Source organism: Primulina huaijiensis, chromosome 3, assembly GCF_012295235.1.
Source record: "Primulina huaijiensis isolate GDHJ02 chromosome 3, ASM1229523v2, whole genome shotgun sequence".
Classification (NCBI taxonomy): Eukaryota; Viridiplantae; Streptophyta; class Magnoliopsida; order Lamiales; family Gesneriaceae; genus Primulina; species Primulina huaijiensis.
In genome coordinates, this window is record NC_133308.1 from 1,114,963 (window position 1) to 1,137,023 (window position 22,061).

The following is a 22,061-nucleotide window of genomic DNA, read 5'->3' on the forward strand; positions in this document are numbered from 1 at the left end:
AAGGTTGTTCAGTGCCTCATCAAATGAGCATACATCTATATGACTGAACATCTCCATGCTCTTACAAATAAAACATGACGTTTACATCATAGATGCTAGTCTAAAGCTTGAGCAACATTTATCCTCATTTTAGGTGGCTGAATCGACTAAGAACTAATTTAGAATATATGGTACACTTCTTAATGAGTTTCATGATCTTACGTTGAAGGGCAGACTTCGTGATATCTATTTGTATATTCAATGACTTTATCTATGTAGTTTGCATGATTATATAGATAAAGTTGATGTCATAATTAGATAAAACCGTAAAATATAATTAAAATAAAGATAATTTTTACATAAGAGTCAATAACCTTCAAACCACGAGCTGCTTGTTGGACACCTACTCTAACATGGTTCGCATCAAGATTTTGAAATTGGGAGAAGCAGAGAAAAAGAAAGCATTCCGGAGGATGATAAAGCAGATACAATTCCTTCTCCAGAGCCTATTTCAGGTACCATAGACGATGTTCAACCTTACATCATGTAAATGTTACCTAAATTTATTGTATCAGATATTCTAACAAATTCAAAAATGATGCCCGCGTGATTTGTGATGCTGATACTACTTGTACTGTTGGCGGAGATGAGGTATCAATCATCACCAGGCATACATAAATCCAGGTTAGCACCATATATATTGTTTATGATGATTTTCAACCATGAAAGGCAAAGGACTTGAGCATTTCACAAGCATATATTGACAGAGTATAAAGTATCTTCACCGAAGACAATAGTTGGTACAAAATTTCACAAATGTCATTTCACTATTATTTTTTGCTTCTTTGCTGGGAGGAAGTGATTATAGAACTGCTGCAATTAGAGGGGAAGAAGTCACTCCCAAATCGAAATTCTTATTTATTTGTTCAAAAACTTATCATCGATCAATTCCACTTTTGATTGGCACATAAATTATCTAACATACATATAAATATATGACTTCTAATTGTGAATTTTCTAATATACCCTTATTCATTTAAGTTAGCAAATTAAATCAATAGTTTTTTAATGAGTTCTTTTGTAATTCATTGTCCATCTTAAATGAATTTGGACATTAATGCATATTGAATTCATCAATTTACTAATGATTTTTCTTTGTTGCTACTAAAATTGGTTGCTAAAATGAGTTGATTTTTATATGGTTACTAATAAATATTTAATGTTTCTATCTTGTCTTTTCTTTTATTTAACATATAAATATATCACTTTAATAATAAGTTGATTTTTAAATATGAACTAAGAAACATCATACTTTTTTTATTTAATTTAAATATGTCATTTTGTTTTTGTAACACTATTTTTTTCTCATATATATTTTTAATATTTGCGGGTGTTTTTGTGCTTATTGTTTTTATTTAACATTGTTGGAAATATTATATGCATAGAAAATTTAAATCATAATGTGTCATTGATAATACACATTAATGGCCCATCGATTTTATTTCACAATAACTATAATATTTTTTTAATGATTGTTTTACTTTTTAAAATATAATTAATAAAATTTGTGTGTTCTTCAACTCTATTTTTCAGTTTTTTCATACTATTATAAATACGTTATATTATTTTTTATGAATTTTATAATTTTTATATATTCAATTTAAATTATTTTTATTAATTAATATCTATAAATTTGTGAAACTCTTTTGTGTGTGTGTGTGTATTGATTTGTTGTCTTGTTTGTTATTTTCAACCTATTAATTAATTTCTCATTGTATATGATGAAATTATATACATAAAAAATAATTTTTCCGTTTTTCTACATATTATCATTATGAATTTTTGTCACTTAATGACATTTATCATTTAACTTGGAAAACTTGGAAAATGTAGGCCTTTTGAATACCTTTCATATCAGTTACAAGTCCAGGAGATAGGCCATGCTATCTGCAGTAAAGGTGCAACGTACATGTGCTCATTCAATGTTTGTGTCGGTTATTTTTTTTCCCTTACTCAGATAACATATATGTCACTTCAATTGTGAATTTACTTTGACGCCCTTATTAAATATGAATTTTTGTCACTTAATGCCAGTTATCATTTAACTTGGAAAACTTGGAAAATGTAAGCCTTTTGAATACCTTTCATATCAGTTACAAGTCCAGGAGATAGGTCATGCTATCTGCAGTAAAGGTGCAACGTACATGTGCTCATTCAATGTTTGTGTCGGCTAATTTTTTTTTCCCCTTACTCAGATAACATTGTGTTTCTTCTCGGTCATTTTTACGACGAAATCTTTAGCATAGTGGGTGATGAATACGTCACCGATAAATGCAGTGCACTTATTTGGTAAGCTAATTTATACATCTTTATTAGATCTCCGGGGGAGCTGCAACGTACATGTGCTCATTCAATGTTTGTGTCGGTTATTTTTTTTCCGTTACTCAAATAACATTGTGTTGCTTCTCGGTCATTCTTACGACGAAATCTTTAGCATATTGGGTGATGAATACGTCACCAATAAATGCAGTGGTGCTTATTTGGTAAGCAAAATTTTCCATCTTAAATAGACCTCCTTGCAACCTGGCCTTCGTGTTTAATTGTGATTTTATTTTAACATTATTATGATAATTTAGTAAATTAAGAGAATTTTATTTGACGTTTGTCTATGTGTACTCTATCTAAGTAAATTTTAGTTTTGATTTTGGTAAAATTCACTATCCTGTTAATTTTATTTTTATTGTTTTTTTCATTTTGAATGATATTTGAATGAAAATTATTTTTGCTGATTTATCATTTAAGAGAGCTGTATTATGTCGCGGATTGAAAAATGTCATATAAATAAGTGAATATATATGATTTATTGTCATGATGTATTTTTATTTATTGTGTTTTGATATATTTAGATTGATAAATCCTTATAAACATGATATTATTCAAACGACTTTAAACATTATCTAATTCTCGTGATTATATTTTTCATTATTAATCTCCTACGTGCATCGCACGTGTACATTCCTAGTTTAACAAAATATTCCATCTTTTTCAGGTTCGTTGGTTCTGGAATAAAACCTGTTTGGTGGTCAGGGACAAGACATGTACATTCCTAATGATTTTGATGTTAAGGTACAGAAAACAAGAGACACCAGGCCCACAATTTTGGCAAGGATCAACGCTTCACGAGGGAGCGAAGAGAAGAAGACACACATCAGGTGCTTGCCAAAACTTCAATGTGGAAACCCAATTGATCAAAGCTCTTGAAAAAAGTATTAGCATGCTGACTGCACAGCTAGAAGAGCAAAAGATTATCTGCTGACTGCAAAGCTAGAAGAGCAAAAGATTATCAGTCAAATGGACAGAGTGGAGCAAAAGGACTGTCACAACATTTTAGATGCAGCTCTGACCAAGCTTACAGATGCTCTTTAAAAAATTGGAGACAAGTTGCGACATCAAGAAACCAAAGATGCCTAAACTACTTCGTGCGATATCTTATAATGTCCAAGAATTGCATCTAACCTTATTTAGATAACAATGGTTAACATTTGTTTGGTCAAACTTATGTGCCCATCTGATTTCTGAATGTGGCAATTGATAGTTCTAAAAAATGCAAAAGAGTCAGTATAATCCTTATTTCAAAGAACTCGATTCTAAGAATCTTGACTCAAAACTAATAGGTATACACAAAAGTTATGCATTGTTTGGGATAAAAACATTAGAGTTCTAATACACACAAGCAACTCCAAGCACATCAATATCAGAGAACTCAAATCTACGGTATGCATCAAATTAAATAAGAAAAAACATCAATAGTTCGAAAAACTGGGCAATAATTCCAAAAAAATTGTCCATAATTCCTATATACCAGCCACTTGAGAAGAAAACAAGGCATGACTATACATACCTAACCTCTATATGCACCACTATGCAGGAACAGCCTCAACAAGCGTCGAAAAGTAAAATTGTGTTGTAATCAAACCCTCTTTTTCTTATCCTCCAACCAACCTTTTGCAATGCCCGCTCGCATTGGTCTCGGAATGGAGGTATGCTCTTGTTGCCTTGGAAGGCCCAGGGAATAGTTCCCCAACTCTTTTTAGAAGACTATAATAAAATGTCTTTGGAACAAAGCTCAGAATCAACCGATTCTCGGCCAAGGAAGCAAGGTGAGCAATCATTGCATTAGCCTTGCTTTGTGGATAGTGTATCAAAACATCTAAGCAAATTACTGTATCATACTTACCATCCACACTCTCTAAATCCTTGGCTTGAAAAGTCGGTAATAAGGGTCCTGGGGATATCTCATCCTCGACTTGTAGAAGCGCTTATATGAGTTAACTTCTTTAGAATCAAATCCTTTTTCCGGCCAATAAGAATGGGAACATGGTGAGTACAGCTATTTTAATAGCCAGTAAATCATTTCGCCAGCTATAGATATCAATTATTTGACCAAATCTTGTTAGTTCTAGTGATCATGGAATAGTTTTCCAGCTGGGACTTTATTTACTTCTAATTTCAAAGATAATCAAGCATTGTTTTTTCTTTTGTATCCGGATGCAGAATTAACACATAAAACAACCAAAGATATTTCAAGACACAATCAATTTAGTCCAAAGAACACAAAAGATCACAACTACTCTACCGATTTCTCAGCCTCGGCAACCATGGAAGCTGAAATATCACAAGCTGACACAATGGCTCCCTCCTTGGCCAACGGAATAGACATCGAACCCGTTCCCCACCAGCATCGCAAACCGTAACCCCATTCGACTGCCCCTCAACCAGAAGCATTTTCATTGCATTCTCGACAGTTTTTGAACGCCCGAGCCTGATATCAACCTTGTTAACATCATCGATTTCTCCGTAAATTCTCCTCCATATTGAGAAAAATATATATCACACGTGTATTTCTCATATACAAGATGTATATAAGTTGATATATAGTAACATAGTTAATTTTGCACTAATAATTTAATATTATAATTAGGCATAGAAAACGTTATAATTCGTCGTAAAATAAAATAAATAACCATTAATGGTATTTTATTTTTGAAACAAATGCATTTTTGGTCCCGTAATTTCGTTACTCTGGAATTTTGGTCATATGTGAACATATAGGATTAAAATCGTACACCATAAATTTCAAATCCGCTATTTTCATGTTTATATAATATTTTATGTTAACTATGATGAATTTTAAATTCATCCAATAATGGAGTCATCTAAAATTTATTTTATTTTATATAACTAATGTGTAAATAAATAGTATTGGACTTAGAATTTGATATATTGTTTTATTGTTAACCATAAAATCCATAAAATTGAAATTTTTATATCCAAACGCAATGTTACAGAATTTGGAACAATTATATAAAGTCGCGGAGATATCATTTCTCGCAAATCTTCTTTTCAAATTTGTTTTGTGACGACAAATAGACATGGTTGTTCATACTTTGACTCAGTGATTTGTTCTTATGTTAGTTCTGCTTAATGTTTTTTTTTCTAAATGACGATTGTATTTGTTCGTTTGCTTTTGTTTGAATTAAAATATCGTTTTTTTATTTACAAAAAAACTAATATTGACCTATAAAATATATCTTGTCTTTAGACTTAATTTGGAAGTTGAGATTTGGAATAAAAAAGGTGGAAGAAATTTTTGTTTTTTTTAAAAAACTTGGATTGTTGTGAGTTTTTAAGAGAAGGAGAAGAAAAAAAAATTAAATGTTAGTAATGTTTTCCTAAAAAATATGAAAATAGAAAATAAACCTAAAAAAGTTATTTTTTCGACTCCCAAATTTTACCCTCATCGGAATTCTTACCTATATGAAAAATGTAAAACCCGGATATGCTAAAACGGATAATATTGACCCGGGTTCGTACCCGTCAAAATGGATAAACTTGACACTAGGACCTGAGTCACACTCCAAAAGTTCAACTCCAATTCCCACAAACATATTAGACAGATTTCCAGATCATCGTCATCAGATTACAAAAACTTCAGCTTTGTTCTTTACCCAAATCAAATTCCATGGACAAATGTTAACAAACAAAATCGGATTATCAATCTCTTCATTGGGATTGTCGCCGTTTCGGCCTCGTCTGATTTAGGTATATTTTCCTGGCTATTTATTCGAACTGGTTGGTGCTGGATACAACAGTATTTGGCTGCTTCAGTTCCAGCGATGGCGAATTTCCGAGTTTTTTCCGGGGTTTTGACTGTGGTTTTACTCCTTGCGTTGGTTGATTGTAAATTCATGGTTTACAACACTTCGCAAGGTATTGTCGATGGAAAGCTTAATGTTCATTTGGTTCCTCATACGCATGACGATGTCGGCTGGTTGAAGACTGTGGATCAGTACTATGTTGGATCGAATAATTCAATCCAGGTTCTCTTCTTATGCGTAAATTCAGAGTTGAACTCTTATTGTTTATGTGGAAACTTGAAACTTACATTTTCCAAAGCGATACATGCATGGCCGACCAGTGGGGCGAGATGACATTTGTGCCGAATGAATTTTTTTTTTTCAAATTTTATTAAAAATTTAAAATATGAGTTTTACCTTAGAAACAAAATACATCAATTCGCGCGATCTTGCCATCCTGCGCTGGCGCTCTACTCCACTAGATGCCTCGGACAGTTGTTCACCACCGATAAGCTGCTTTATTTGGACTTTGGGTGGATTTTTATGTTGGAGATTTCATGAGTTGAAAGTAGTTGCATGTGTTGTGTAGGGAGCGTGTGTACAGAATGTTTTGGATTCGCTAATCCCGGCACTGTTGGCTGATAAAAACAGGAAATTTATTTACGTTGAAATGGTAATTTTCTCTGCCCTTTTGTGTTTGTTCATCTGATCATCTCTATGTAATTGTTCCTGAAATGAACGTTGCCGTCATACCTTTTCTATTGTTCAGGCATTTTTCCAGCGTTGGTGGAGGGAGCAGAGCGAAACAATGCAGGATACAGTTAAAAAGCTTGTCAACTCGGGTCAACTTGAATTCATGTACCGGCTAATTTGCACCTTTACTGGTTCTTTAAACGAATAAAGAGTTAACATGATCTATGGAATTTATAGAGAACGTCTTACTTATTAGTTCCAAGAATATCACAGAAGGTGATTCTGTTTCTTATTTCAACAACCCCACCCCGCGAATTTTACTTACTCAGAAATGGTGGGATGTGCATGCATGATGAGGCAGCTCCTCATTACATTGACATGATAGATCAGACTACACTAGGCCATCGATTTTTAAAGGAAGAGTTTGATGTGGCTCCTAGAATCGGTTGGCAAATTGACCCCTTTGGACATACTGCTGTGCAGGCGTACCTTTTAGGGGCAGAGGTACTGTTATAAATTTGTGCTCTTAGGCTAGGGTCCTCCCATTACTCCGGAATCATCATTCGAGCCTTTTCTTTTATCCATCACCTTTTGTACTGGGTAACTTTTGCAGCGCCATTGATAAAACATTCATCAAGTGAAAGGGATGTAATTATACCTGATAGATGCAGAATCAGTGCTTGATTTTCTTACTTATATCGTACTGACCTCATTCATCCTGTTGGTTTAGGTTGGATTTGACTCACTTTTCTTTGGTCGCATTGACTACCAAGATAGAGCTAAACGAAGAGATGATAAGACGCTCGAGGTCATTTGGCATGGCTCCAAGAGTCGTGGTTCATCCTCTCAGGTAATTTAAAGTTTCCAATAATTTTACTGTACCATTTATTAGTAAGTTAATATTTGCTTTAGTGTTTATACCTAGGTGTTTTATGTTTAGTTTTCTCTTTTGATTGTTCATTATCTTATGTACCACTCTGAAAATTAAGTCTCCAAACTTATGTCTTATATTCAGATATTTGCAGGTGCTTTCTATGCTGGGAATTACGAGCCTCCAACTGGTTTCTACTTTGAAGTGAATGACGATTCTCCTATTGTCCAGGTACATCTATAAATGCATATAATGCCTGCCTTGAAACTTGTCCACATGGATTGTAATGGCATATAATATTTTTTCTCTGACTGAAGGATGACATCAATTTATTCGATTACAATGTCCAAGAGCGTGTAAATGATTTTGTAGCTGCTGCACTCGCACAGGTAAAATGATTCTGAAGTTTTCTTTTCCTGCTTTACAAACTTGCTATTTATTGGACAGCTATGCTGGGACAGTTATTGCAAAAATTATTATACTTGAAAGATGCAATATTTTTTTCCCTTCATGTTTTCGAATGATTCAAGATTGACTGTCGCGATCTTTTGTATTATGGAACCACTGAAAACAACTATTCTTACCATCTTTGATTGTTTTATTCACAGGCTAATGTTACTCGATCAAATCATGTCATGTGGACAATGGGAACAGATTTCAAGTATCAATATGCTACCACATGGTTTCGGAACATGGATAAGCTCATTCATTATGTCAATGAAGTTAGTATTTTTGAATATTTAATCACGAGATGGATTAAGAAAGAGAGAAAGAAACTCAACAATGGACTTTTTGATGATCGCTAATAAAGGCCTATGTCCGTTATTTCATGCACAAAGGACTAAAACACTGGTTAATCATGCTTACCTTGACATGAGTATCACCTTCTACCTTCTATGTATAAGTGAAAATATCTTGGAAACAAACTCCGTAGAAAATCTTTCTCAATTGAGTCGTAACAAATCATTTAAAATATATACCATAATATCACCAAATATAATTCAAGAATACATTATTTGATTTTGTGGTTTTCCTTGAAGTTGAACGCGAAAGTGTGAATTCAATTGTTCAAATTGAAGCAAAAAAAATGTGAAAGAAAAGTTGCAGCATGTTGCATTCTAAAGATATAGATCGAATAGGAAGCGATATGTTTCATATGAGGATGGATAAACAGGGATCAGAGAGGTAAGCTTTAAGACTAGCCAGCTAGAAATTGGTTGCTGCTGACATGATTAATGCCCATAAACAATTTTTTCCTAGCTGTAAATTGAACAGGTCACTCTTTGATAGAATCAATCTCATGATTTGGGCATTAATAATTCTAGCAAAGAATATTTATTACTTGAAAATATTTAGTTGGTAGTTTTGGCATTCTTTATGGTTTAGCATTTAAAGCTTTGTCAATAATACGTTTCATCTGTTTCAAACTTGTAGTCATTTCATAATTGAATGGCAATGGAGCATGATTTTGAGGAATTTAGAATTAAAACTTTTTTCCATACCATTTTCCTGGATGAATCTGCTAACTGTCTTTGTTTTAGTTCGTGCGACTAACGTTTTTTTACCTTTCTTGCAGGATGGCCGTGTCAATGCTTTTTATTCAACCCCATCTTTGTATACCGATGCCAAATATTCTCTAAATGAGTCCTGGCCTCTTAAAATCGATGACTTTTTACCGTGAGTTTAAGTTTCGTGGTATGCTTATCACACCAAGGAATTATACCATTTCATGAGATTGACGATTCATGCATTTTTTTGCATTAGATACGCAGACCGTGTAAATTCTTATTGGACTGGATATTTCACTAGCAGGCCTGCCATCAAAAGATACGTCAGAATGATGAGTGGCTACTATTTGGTATGTTATGAATGTAATTGTGTAGGTTCTTTACTGATGGGATCATTTTGAATTTGAAATCTCACCGTTTATACTTTATTAGGCAGCAAGACAGTTAGAATTTTTTAGAGGAAGAAATAAATCAGGTCCCAACACCGACTCTTTAGGTGATGCATTGGCCCTTGCCCAACATCACGATGCAGTTTCTGGTACTGAAAAGCAACACGTGGCTAATGACTATGCGAAACGGCTTTCAATTGGTTACAAGGAGGTGAAGCCCTTTTCAAATTACTGTCTTAGTGGTCAGCAAAGTTGACTCCCTTCACTTACGAATCATGATCCAAGTTAATGTGTTCAATTTACAATACCTGCAGGCAGAGGAGGTTGTTGCAAATTCACTTGGTTGTTTGACACAATCTTCGTCAACTTCCAGGTGCAAAAGTCCAACCACAAGTTTCCTGCAGGCAGGCACTTGAGCATTTTCCATATTCCCTTTTCTTTCTGTGTGAAACTTGGAATAGCATTTATTAGTGTTCATAGTTTCGTGCTAAAAACATTTTGCATTCAATTTGCATCAAATCCATTTTCTTCATATTCGGTTTGTGTTTTTTTACTCGCTTCAATGTTTGAAGATTTCTTTCTTTGCTTATGTTAAAGTGATCTTCTATGTAGATGTATGGGAATTGATATCTTATCTTCTTTCCAGTGCCCACTTCTGAACATAAGTTATTGCCCTCCAACAGAAGTTGATCTTTCACTTGGGAAAAAACTAGTAAGTGAAATGATTTCTCATGATCTGCCTTTTGCAAGAAGGAAGTTAACTCTCAGTTGTGGGAAATCGTGAATCATCTTCCAGGCCTCCTTTAACAGTTGTCTGCAGTATTCCATTCATCATGTCTGAGTTTACAATTGTGGCTTGGATTTTCAGATGAGAATGAAGTAAAAGATTTAGAATGCTTATTTATCAACTAAAAGTGCTGGTTATGAAGAAAAATTTCATTTTAGGAATTGAAAAATTATTTAAGACATCCTGAAAAGGAAAATGGTAGACTTAATGAGGGGGCGGAGGTGTTAGAATTCAATATTTTATTAAAGTATCTTACTTTCCGCAGGTGGTGGTTGTCTACAACTCTCTTGGTTGGAGAAGAACAGATGTTGTGAGAATTCCTGTGAGTAGTTGCGTTTTTTTCCATTTTAATGAGGTGAACTCAGATCAATCTAAAAGATTTCACTCATCCATTCTTCTTGATGAAACATGGTTTATTCTGGATGCTAATTATTTCATGATTCCTCAAAAAACATTCTAACTGAATTCTCAATTATATGCATCTGTGTCTGTGTAGTATTTGTTTTTGTGTATGAATGCATATATATTGCATTTATATAGATGGTCAACTGGGTGTGATCTCATCTTGCTTCATTACCTCGATGCAGGTTATTGATGAGAATGTCACTGTTCATGATTCCGCTGGACAAGTGATTGTGTCACAGATTATTCCTTTAGTTGGTTCCTCAAGAGACACTAGGAAATTCTATGCCAGTGCTTATGTGGGCAAATCCTCCAGCATTCCCGTGTATTGGCTCGCATTTACAGCAACTGTTCAGCCTTTGGGTTTCAGCACTTATGTGATATCAAGTGGAAAGTTGGCAGGTCTTTAGCAGAATTTTTAGATTTTTATCAGTTAGTAAATGATGTTTGCTTAATCCAGGGTGTAATTGCAATTTATTCCGTTGGCTACATTGTTACATACGCAGCTCCAGCCTCTGTAGAACAAATTTCTTACCCTTTTGATGGAAGTCAAATCAGTGATGTTCAAGTAGGTTCAGGAAACTTGAAGCTTTTATACTCGGGAATTGATGGGAAGCTTATGCAATATATTAATAGCAGGAGCTCGGTATGCCATATAGGAATGGCCACATCGGCTTGTCTTTTCACATCTTTCTGTCTTTTAATTATGTTTGGTCAAATGCATGCTGCTGTATTACTCGTCTTCGTCGATGTAACCTTGCCTGAACTTCAGCCTGCTGACCTTCCTTTTTTTAATCTTTTGTTGCAAATTTAAATGTTCTTGAGTCATATTTTATGATATAGGTGAACATATCTCTGGAACAATCATACAGTTATTATGCTGGAGATGATGGGAGTAAAGATTCTCAGGTAATATTAGCAATATGTTCCTTATTTTTCTCTCCTAAAATGATACTTGTTGAGAATGATGGAAAATTTCATTTACTTACGAAAGGCCTCGGGAGCATATATCTTTCGCCCAAATGGCACATTTCCAATACAACCTGAAGGAAAGGTACATACATTCTCTTCAAAGTCAACCATTCAATGCATGATCTATGTTTTCTCGGTTAGACAATGAATTGTTTATCTTATTTTGCAGATTCCACTTGCAGTTTTTCGAGGACCTCTGTTTGATGAAGTTCATCAGACATTCAATTCATGGATATCTCATGTTAGTCCGAGAATCATTAATTATTCTACTCAGATTATATAAATATAATAGGATATTCACACTCCAAAGAACCAGAATCCCCAAAACCATCAGGTTCCCCTGTTATATGTCTTCCACATGGGTATCTCTTCATCTCATTTAGGGTTTGAGTTAGACCCAAGGTATGGAAAACAATATATGAGTAATGAATCATTGAATGTTTGTCAATTATGAGGGTCATATATGTTTTGATGCATACATTACAAAATTTCTCGATGTGTGTTGACAATTTACTGATTTAGGATCTCGAAAGTATTTTCCGATGGTTATTAAGTTGAAGTTGTGAGAAATTATGCAAAAATCAATTATGTGATGCAAAAGCTTAAATGGAAGAAACATATACAAACTTAGAAATGGATATCAGTGCATTGTTCGTCGCCTGTGAGGAATTAGGGAACCGAGACTTGACCCTTCTTGGAAACAAAAAAACTCCCATTTTTCATTTCTTTGTTACCGGTCGTTAACATACTTATCTGCAGATCACGAGAGTGTACAAGGAAAAGGAACATGTTGAGGTTGAATTCATGGTAAGTCAGCCTTCATATGTTCTTTTAGCTGTTCATAATAAAAACAGTTGAAACTTCTAATGTCCGAGCTACCCATAATGTCTGGCATCACAGGTTGGTCCGATACCCATTGAAGATGGGATTGGGAAGGAGATAGTAACTCAAATAAAGTCAACTGTAGGAAACAACAAAACATTTTATACAGACTCTAATGGGCGTGATTTTCTTGAACGGGTGGGTTGCATCCATTCATTTCTGCCAGGGGCAAATCATCTTTTTTCCATGGCATGATGTGTTTGTGTATAAATCTCATCAGCATCACAGCTTGGAAATTAATTATTGGGATTTATAATGTAATGCGTAGACCTAAAGCTTTTGTCTTGTTTTGTAGATCAGAGACTACAGAGCTGATTGGGACCTTCAAGTGAACCAACCAATTGCTGGAAACTACTATCCTGTATGTTTTATCAAGAGCAGTACTTTCCAGAAAATATTCATTTAGTTTATTTGAAATGAATTTTTCGAAGCACTTCCAGTACTTTAAAATCTCGAGGACAGGAATATCTGAAAGTGTCAACGTAACAACTGTGTTGATCACCTCAAAAAATGTTATTCTTGTGTCTTAAAATGATCGTGCATGGGTTAACCAGGAATCTGTAAAATCCCAGAAAATTTCTCAAATTTCAGAATTTCTAGATAGCATAAGATCCATAACTAGGGGTGAGCAGAAACCAAATTGAACCAAACCAAACCACTGGTTTGGATTGGTTTTTAGTCGATCACGGTTTGGATTTGTTTTAAAATTAATAAAACCAAAAACATTGGTTCGGTTCAAAGTTTTTACTAAAACTATCCCATCAAAACCGAACCAAACCGATTGTATAATCATATAATATTTTCAATTATATATAAATATATTATTTATTTTTTAGTTTATATCATATCATTAATATCATGGAAAATTGATAATAGATGTTACTTTTATAAATTTTAAGTTTGCCAATGATTTAAATTGAAGTTGAAAGGGCATCGAAGATAAAACTCTCCTTTTTTGAAGTGTAATGGCAGATGATGATGATTTTTTTTTAAAGCTAAACTATATCATTTTGAGAAGTTATATTTTTTAAAGGAAATTCGTAATGTCATTTTCATACATTATGATGTTAAATTGTTTAATATTTGTATGCATATTGATATTTATCTATTTATAATATAATAGCTAGTTTATAAATTTTAAATTATGTTTTAAAATATTCAAAAAATTATTTGAACAAAAATTTAAAATTGGTCTTCTAAACCAAGCCGAACCGAAACCTAGGTTTGGTTTTTAATTATTAATGGTTCGGTTTGGTTTGCAATTTTTCAAAACCGCTAGTATTGGTTTAGTTCGCGTTTTTATTGTAAACCGAACCTATCCGGTTTTGCTCACACCTACCTTTAACCATTATAATTGGTCACAGAAATAATATTATGGAGTTCAACTCAGGTCATTTGTTGTTATTGTTGTTATTCTTTTTCTTTCTTTTTTTCGTGTTTTTTTGTTTTTGCTTCATTATTTAGTTGGACATTCTTGCAGATCAATCTCGGAATTTACATCAAAGATAAAACCACCGAGTTTTCAATCTTGGTGGATAGATCAGTTGGAGGATCGAGTATTGCTGATGGGCAGTTGGAGTTGATGCTCCATAGGTTGTAGTTATGCTCTTGTTTTTCTTCAATAAACTGATTTATCTCTATAAACTTTTGATATCTTTTCTTTGCCATGATAACGTTCCTGCAAAAATAAAAAGAATATGTATTGTCATCTATACACTGTACTTCGAGAAATCAACTCCAACCCTTGTTTTGTAGGAGATTGCTTTATGATGATGGTAAAGGTGTTGATGAGGCTTTAAATGAGACAGTCTGCATTCTTGAGAAGTGTGCGGGTTTAACTGTAAGCATCTTGATTACCTAGATCAATCTGCCCAAGTAGCTTTGTCCTATTCAACAAGTTCTGTTTCATGTGAAAGAATTACATGTTTAAAGTAACATTTAACTGTAATCGACTTTTCTTCCATTCCCGTTAACACACACTTCCATATTCTATCACTCTTACTGGCATGCAATCTGTTCATATTACTTGCTAAATTTCTCACAGGTCCAAGGGAAGTACTATCTTAGGTTTGATCTGCTAGGAGAGGGATCCAAGTGGCGTCGATCATTTGGACAGGAGATATACTCACCATTCCTTTTAGCCTTTTCTGAGCAGGTATCTTGTACATTTGTATTTCTTGGTTGCCTATATGGTAAATATCTTTAACTCAGACAGCGTGCTTACTTGCAGGATAAGGAGTTTACAAATTTCTCCGTACCAACCTTTACAGCAATGGATCCTTCTTATAGTCTTCCTGATAGCGTCGTCATACTAACCCTACAGGTATTATCTGCTCAGAAACTGATGGTGGCTGCAAGGTTTTTTCTCATTGGGTGTACTTATTAATGATTTAATTCTATTGGTCACTTCTAATGCCTCAGGAACTTGAAGATCAAACCGTTTTACTCCGATTAGCTCATTTATTCGAGGTTTGAATTCTTTAATTTTGCATTATTCTCCCAATTTTCCTCGAGATATTTTTAAGTTTCTCCAATAGAAATTATTTATGCAAAACTTGTTGATTGTTTAAAGATGCAATCTTGGGCCATGAGTTCATACCGTTCTTTGTTATCTTTGCAAGCAATTGTTCTATTTTATATGGATTCGTCTCTGGGGCTTATGGGTTATCATTTATGCTCTTGTTGAAAGTCGACCTAGAAGAATAGATGTCTGTAAAAGGGCTACCATCTGATCACTATTAGTAATGTAGCCCGTACCACATTACTGGTAAGATTAAGGTGGATGTGCTGAATACTGATAGGTGAATGAGACCTATTTAGTGTGCGCGGGTTGATGGTGTGATCTGACGTCAGTTTCACAACTTGGACAGTGATTAATTGTTGGGAGGCTGATATTTTGGGATTGGATTTCCCTCTTGGTTTACAAATTACAACCGACATGCTAATTGTTGTCCATGCATTTTATTTATATATTTATTAGGTTGGCGAGGACAAGGACTTATCAGTCATGACCACTGTAGAATTAAAGAGAGTTTTTCCAAACAAGAAAGTAAGACTAACACTAAGTACATGTTTCTTTCCATTTATCCTAATATCTTTCTTTAATTGCCATGGCTGGTAATTTTGCAATGTCCTCTTGTCAGATATACGATATTCATGAAATGAGTCTATCTGCTAATCAAGAAAGAGAAGAAATGGAGAAGAAAAGACTATCTTGGAAAGTAGAAGGCGGCTCCAATAAACAAGCATCTCCCGGGCCAAGAGGAGGCCCCGTACATCCCGCAGAATTGGTGGTGGAGCTTGCGCCAATGGAAATTCGAACCTTTATTATCGACTTCAATTCTAAAGTTTTCTTGTACTGAGAGTTTGAGAGGCATTTGACTTAGATCTGCTCATCAATTTGGAAACACTAAAAGCTGGTTTTTGTGATAAATATTTCAGAAATGCTGTCAATGATAAAACTTTCAAAGTCGGTGCTGTGCTATTAGGTGGTTTGAAATTGACTACAATGACATGAAATCATACATCTCGTGATAAAAACCGAGAAAAAAAGTTGTGTTATTTGTATTTTATGTATGTTTATATTACATTAAATGTTTTCTATTTTATGGTACGGCCACTCGTATAGATAAGAGTTATCATGTTTGTGAGAAAATACGTGCATGGCATAGGTGTAGTCTTCTCTGTCAAAAAACTCAACTACCCTTTTGGTATAAAATCGAGACATTCTATGTTTACGAAATAAATCGATCATCCAAAAAAATTAATGAATCATATCTTAAAAAATTAGTAACAGACCTTTAAAATACAGAATTAGCTAGTAAATCCAAGATTTGGTTAGTTAATTAGTCAAGATAGTTACAGTATTTATCGATGTGAACTGGAACGGTTTCAAATATTAATTCAGGATGTCACCAACAAGAGGATGCTTGGCAAGGGTAGTTGCATTGATGGTTTATATGTGTTCGACTGCAGTCTTTTGAAGTCACCTGTGCAAAACACTTCATATACTGTAATTAGTGAAGTTTCTGTGCACCTTTGGCACAACAGATTAGGTCATTTGTCTGATCAAAGACTTGATGTACTAAAACAGATTTTATATATTGATACTCCAAAAACTGAAGTTCATACTCCTTGTTACATTTGTCCGTTGGCAAAACAAAAGAGGCTACTGTTTGTTTCCCACAACCACATGACTCAAAATGCTTTTGATTTAATATATTGTGATGTTTGGAGTCCGCTTGCTACAATATCTCATAGTGGCTACCGATATTTTCTAACAATTATTGACGATGCAACACGATTCAAATGGGTTTACTTAGTCAAGCATAAATCAGACGTTATTCATGTTATTCCTCGGTTTTATAATATGGACCTCACTCAATTTCAAGCCAAACATCAAGATCATACAGTCGGATAATGCCAAGGAATTGAATCTCACTGCTTTCTTTGACCAAAAGAGCATTACATATCAACTATCCTGCATCGAACGTCCTCGACAAAACTCTGTTGTTGAGAGAAAACACCAGCACCTTTTGAATGTGGCACGATCTTTATTTTTTCAAGCTCGCATTCCTCTAATATTCTGGACAGAATGTGTTCTTACAGCCACCTTCTTGATCAATCGGACTCCTCCTCGTCTTCTACACAACCAATCACCTTTCGAAAGGTTACACAAGCTACCAGTTGATTATGATTCCCTCCGAGTCTTTGGGTGCTTGGCATATGCATCCACATTGTCTCATCATCGCACAAAGTTTGCACCTCGAGCCAGACAATGTATATTTCTTGGTTACCCACCTGGTATGAAGGCATATCGGCTTCTAGATCTTGAGAACAATCAAGTTTTTATCTCGAGGGATGTCGTGTTCCACGAAGATGTGTTTCCATTCCACTCTAACATCGGTAGTCAATCGAACATTGAGCCATTTCCTGAGTTGGTCTTCCCCCGACCACAAATAGATATTGAGATTAAATATGTTTCTTCCCCACATTTTTTTTTATTTATTATTGTAATTATTATAAAAATAATAATCATAATATATATTATTTATTATTATAAATTATTTATTCTTGTTGTTGTTGTTGTTATCATTGTGATGAAGATATGTATTTAAATTAGTTAAACTAAATACGGTAAACTTTTCATAAAATAGAAAAAAATTGAGTGTGACAACGATCATTCTCATTCCCCTACAAAATGGATGTGACAATCATTCTAATGAATATGAGAATAACCATTCTCATTGGAATGACTTACCAAGTATGAACATAGGGAATGAGATGAGAATTGGTATGGTTGAATGGAATAAGATATGAATAGAATGTATTTTAGAATTGAATGACAAATAGAAATTGAATGATATATTTATTCAATTCCTATAATTGACATGAGAAAAAAATGGAATAAAATGAAATAGNTAAATTTGGAAAATTGAGAATGGGTAAACCCAACCAATATGGCAGAAATGTCTATTCCAATGTTCATGAGAATAAGGATTTCCATTGGAATGAGTGTTCCCATTCTAAAAGATATACCAAGCAAAAGAATGGAATGTCATTGAGAATTTCTATTCGATTCTCATTTCATTCCATTCTACCAAACATGTCCTGAGATGTTAGTTATGTTGCCCTACAAATTTAGTGAAGGAGTCGTCAGAATATGCAAATGAAATAAAATTACTCATTGTATAATATGTTTTTGCTCTGAATTTTATGGATATAACAATTGTTGTTTGACACCAATTTTGTGACAATAATAAAAATATAACTTATAGAAATCAAAGAAGATGTGAATTTCGAAGTTGGTCGTCAGTTCTAATCTCGTTAGTCAAACCCCAAATGAAATAAAGACAATGGAGAACCATATTCATCAATAACATGAACACAAAGTCATGCTCTTACAAACGAAAATCAACATTTAATTACAAAAGGATTGAAAAAAAAAAAAGATATGTTTACGCTTCTCACTATCAAATAATTATTATTAACATAATCTCATGAGATGACTGAATTTATAATATAATTTCGTTAAAAGTAGTGATGAGATATGGAGACGCTGATCCATGTCAGTTCAATTAATGCATGCGTAAATATTGTTGTTCTTTAAATATATATTACAATAAATATAACAATTAATATTAATCATTAGAAGATAATTCAACTAAACAAAAGCAAAATTATACAAACAATTGTATATCTGATACCTTTCAACTGGTGGTCCATACTTTCTATCTCTCTCTTTTTCTTTTTATATTTAGTTTATGTTTGAACAATTACTTATAAAATGTTTTTTTTATCCAAGTTTCTTTTTATTTTTTTTCGAAAATCCTTACGGGTTGACCTGAGTCTCTACGGTCCGACCCGAATCCGTACGGGTCGACCCGAATCTGAACGGTTTTTTTTTTTCTCACTCAAATTTTCGATTTCCTCAAAAATAATTTTTGTTGAACAAAACTAGACGGAAAATCGAAGTATTATTCCGAATATTTAAAATTTTCAACCAAAATCTCTTTACCAAAACTGAAACTTTAAAAGATTTGGTTTTCAACCAAAATATTTTACAGATCTAAAACCATATAATAAAAGAATTTAAACAAAATTTTCTTTTCCAGATCTGGAACCAAATTATATTCAAAAACTTTATACAAATCTCAATGATTCAAGCATTAAAAGCTCTGATACCACTTTTGAGGAAAATCCATAAACCGTAGAATCCATCATGCTGAAACATTAATAATTTGACTGAAAACTTAAGCAGAAGCGTACCTGAAGCCATAATCTTGAATTCTTCAGAACGTGTCGTGATCTTCAATGTCTACGCGCTCTTTCCTTGAGAGAAACCTTTAATTTTCTCTTCAGAACTATTTTCTTAATGGAGAAGAGAATAGGAAACTTGATAACGCGTGATCTGGGTACCGTGACTCATATATATAAATAATATTTATCATTATCTTCTGATATTTCTGTTATAGCCCATCATAAAAATAGAAATTATACTTATGTCTCTACACATTAAAGACCCACAACATATTAGATACATTAAAGCCCAATAACTCGAAACCTTAGTTGATCACTTTATTTTAGACTTAACTTAATAGACAACCCACAACGCATAATTATTCACATATAAGTCCATCTTAATAAAATTGATCCAACAGGAAAGTCGTACATTCTAGCCGTTGTTAGGGATGCGTTGACCGCAGTTGATAATAATCATAAAAGTTGTGTCGTGTTTGCAAATTTCAGTGATGGGGATTGTGATTGTGCTGCCTAGATGTTGGATGAATGTTTACATGTTTAACATCTCTTTTTAAAATGAAACATGTTTACATTTTTTGGGTGTTGCCTTCTTGCATGTGTTGTCTTCTCTTATTGGTTTTTTTTTTTTTTGGTCAAATGTACAACGGTTCGAAATGCCCCCGATGTCTGCTCTGAGGACGAGGATGATTCAGAAGATGAGAAGTATTAACTCAGTTGTTCGTCATGGTGGTGGTTGGACTAACAAATTATGAGTCCAAATTCCTGTGATTTTCAAGGGTGTTGATAATTTACAAAAGTTGGGAGTGAATAGCTATGGATGTGCCATGTTAATTTCTACTAAAGTGTTCTTGTAGTACTGAGTTCAAACTGTAAACTTTATTATGAAATTTGTGTTCTATTATAGGAGAGTGTTGCTTATACTTTAAATGTGTCTGAAAGTTGGCAATGTTTGGCTATGAGTAAACATAATTCACTATTTTAAACAATATTATATAATTTTAAATAGATTGCATTTAGTTAATTAAAAACAAAATTCAAGGATCATTGTACTATAATGTCCTTTTAGTGAGGTTTTTCTTTACGGAAATTTGAAAACTTGAAATTAACGAACGAAAGATAGATCGAAAATCAACCTAAAAGTGGTTCATTCTTAATATTATTAAAATTAATACGTCTATTACTTATTGTTAGAATTCAATTAATCATCAATTTAAGTCACGTGTTACCAAACTTGTATTTCAAGATTCTTTCATATTTTTAAGAAATTATTTTCATCCGTTGTCATCTACAAATCTTAAATCAATATTTCAATTTCCTTCTAACAAATGTACTTGATATAAAGTTTGTTGAGTAGGTCTCTTGTCAGACGGTCTCACGAATCTTTATCTGTGAGACGGGTCAACTCTACCGATATTTACAATAAAAAGTAATACGCTTAGCATAAAAAGTAGTACTTTTTCATGAATGACTCAAATAAGAGATTCGTCTCACAAAATATGACCCGTGAGACCGTCTCACACAAGTTTTTTGCCAAGTTTGTTTTACGAACAATTGCATTTATTTCGTGTAATTTCGTCATCGAACCAACAAAAATTATAGCTCCTACAAATAATGACAATCTTCATATGTTCTTTTAGAATAAACAATGGTTGAAATCAGTACAATTAACTCTACATTGTTTGAAATCATTATGTTGAGCATACAAATCTAATGCATAAAACTTAGGAGAAAAATAAAATAAAAAATCCAATATATAGGAAGAATACACCAAAAAATAGTCATCACAATATATATAACCGATTAATTAAAAAAATCAAAATTTTTAACAAGTATATGGAGAGATTATTTTTTGTAAATAAAATAAAATATTTAAGTTAAATAATTATATAACTCATAACATAAAATTTTAATATAAAAAATATTTTTAAAGTTTTAAATTTTAAAATAATATTTCGAATTAAAAAAAAACATTAAAAGCAATTTTTTTAATATGTACTCATATATCGCGGGCGAAGAAGCCATGAATAATAATATTCGTTATTTTTCAAAATAATTGGTTTATTTAAATTCAAATGTTTGATTATTTTTTTAAATATATATGTATGTGGATTAGTTCGATACGCTTTTGTTCGGGTTTGGTTTTGAGACTTTGAGTGGATCTAAATACGAGAAATAACTAGCTACTTGTTTGTCTCTACACAACAGTCATTCATCTTACCAAATTGTATGTATAAAATAAAATAAAAATAAGAGGAGAAGGAAATACTGTATATGGATTGAGACATTTGAAATCTATAATACTTACGAATTTTTTTTTCATTTTTAGACAAGTTAAATCGAGGAAACTCAAATTAATATTTTGCTGATTTCTAATGTAATCACACACATCTCAATGGATTTAAAATAACTTCAATAATAGATTTGAAATTCACTATAATTAGTATAATTGTAAGGGAAATCTATAACACCTCAATTATTAGACAAATAAATTTTTTAGATAAATAAGATTGTGTTGGATTATATTTTATCATTCCTTCTTAAATTTTAAATTGTTGATGACATGTTATTTTTGTTTAATAAATAAGTAATAATTAGACTTGTAGATAAATCATGTTAGTATGTTCGATTATTTGGATTCTTTACTTTCTTGAGGTTGGGCTCGGTGATACGAGTAGACTC

General features: G+C 33.0%; 1 protein-coding gene across 1 annotated transcript; it reads left to right on the top strand.

Moving 5' to 3' along the window:
- The first annotated feature begins 5,885 nt into the window (after positions 1–5,885).
- On the top strand, positions 5,886–16,223 carry LOC140972837 (probable alpha-mannosidase At5g13980). Its single transcript, XM_073435289.1, has 29 exons — positions 5,886–6,359; positions 6,706–6,789; positions 6,886–6,974; positions 7,139–7,313; positions 7,540–7,659; positions 7,825–7,911; positions 7,998–8,069; positions 8,289–8,402; positions 9,257–9,357; positions 9,445–9,538; positions 9,621–9,788; positions 9,892–9,981; positions 10,224–10,289; positions 10,630–10,686; positions 10,952–11,168; positions 11,273–11,412; positions 11,610–11,675; positions 11,761–11,820; positions 11,908–11,979; positions 12,498–12,545; positions 12,639–12,758; positions 12,916–12,981; positions 14,101–14,213; positions 14,376–14,460; positions 14,665–14,775; positions 14,851–14,943; positions 15,042–15,089; positions 15,601–15,669; positions 15,764–16,223. The coding sequence occupies exons 1-29, from the start codon at positions 6,156–6,158 to the stop codon at positions 15,980–15,982; spliced, it is 3,048 nt and encodes a 1,015-aa protein (XP_073291390.1). The 5' UTR covers positions 5,886–6,155; the 3' UTR covers positions 15,983–16,223.
- Positions 16,224–22,061: the final 5,838 nt, after the last annotated feature.

Excerpts from the sequence above, each read along its gene's own strand:
- LOC140972837 (XM_073435289.1), top strand. The coding sequence starts at position 6,156 with ATGGCGAATTTCCGAGTTTTTTCCGGGGTTTTGACTGTGGTTTTACTC. Across the intron at positions 8,070-8,288 it reads TAGCTGCTGCACTCGCACAG|GCTAATGTTACTCGATCAAA; the intron begins GTAAAATGATTC and ends TTTTATTCACAG. Across the intron at positions 14,461-14,664 it reads AGAAGTGTGCGGGTTTAACT|GTCCAAGGGAAGTACTATCT; the intron begins GTAAGCATCTTG and ends AATTTCTCACAG.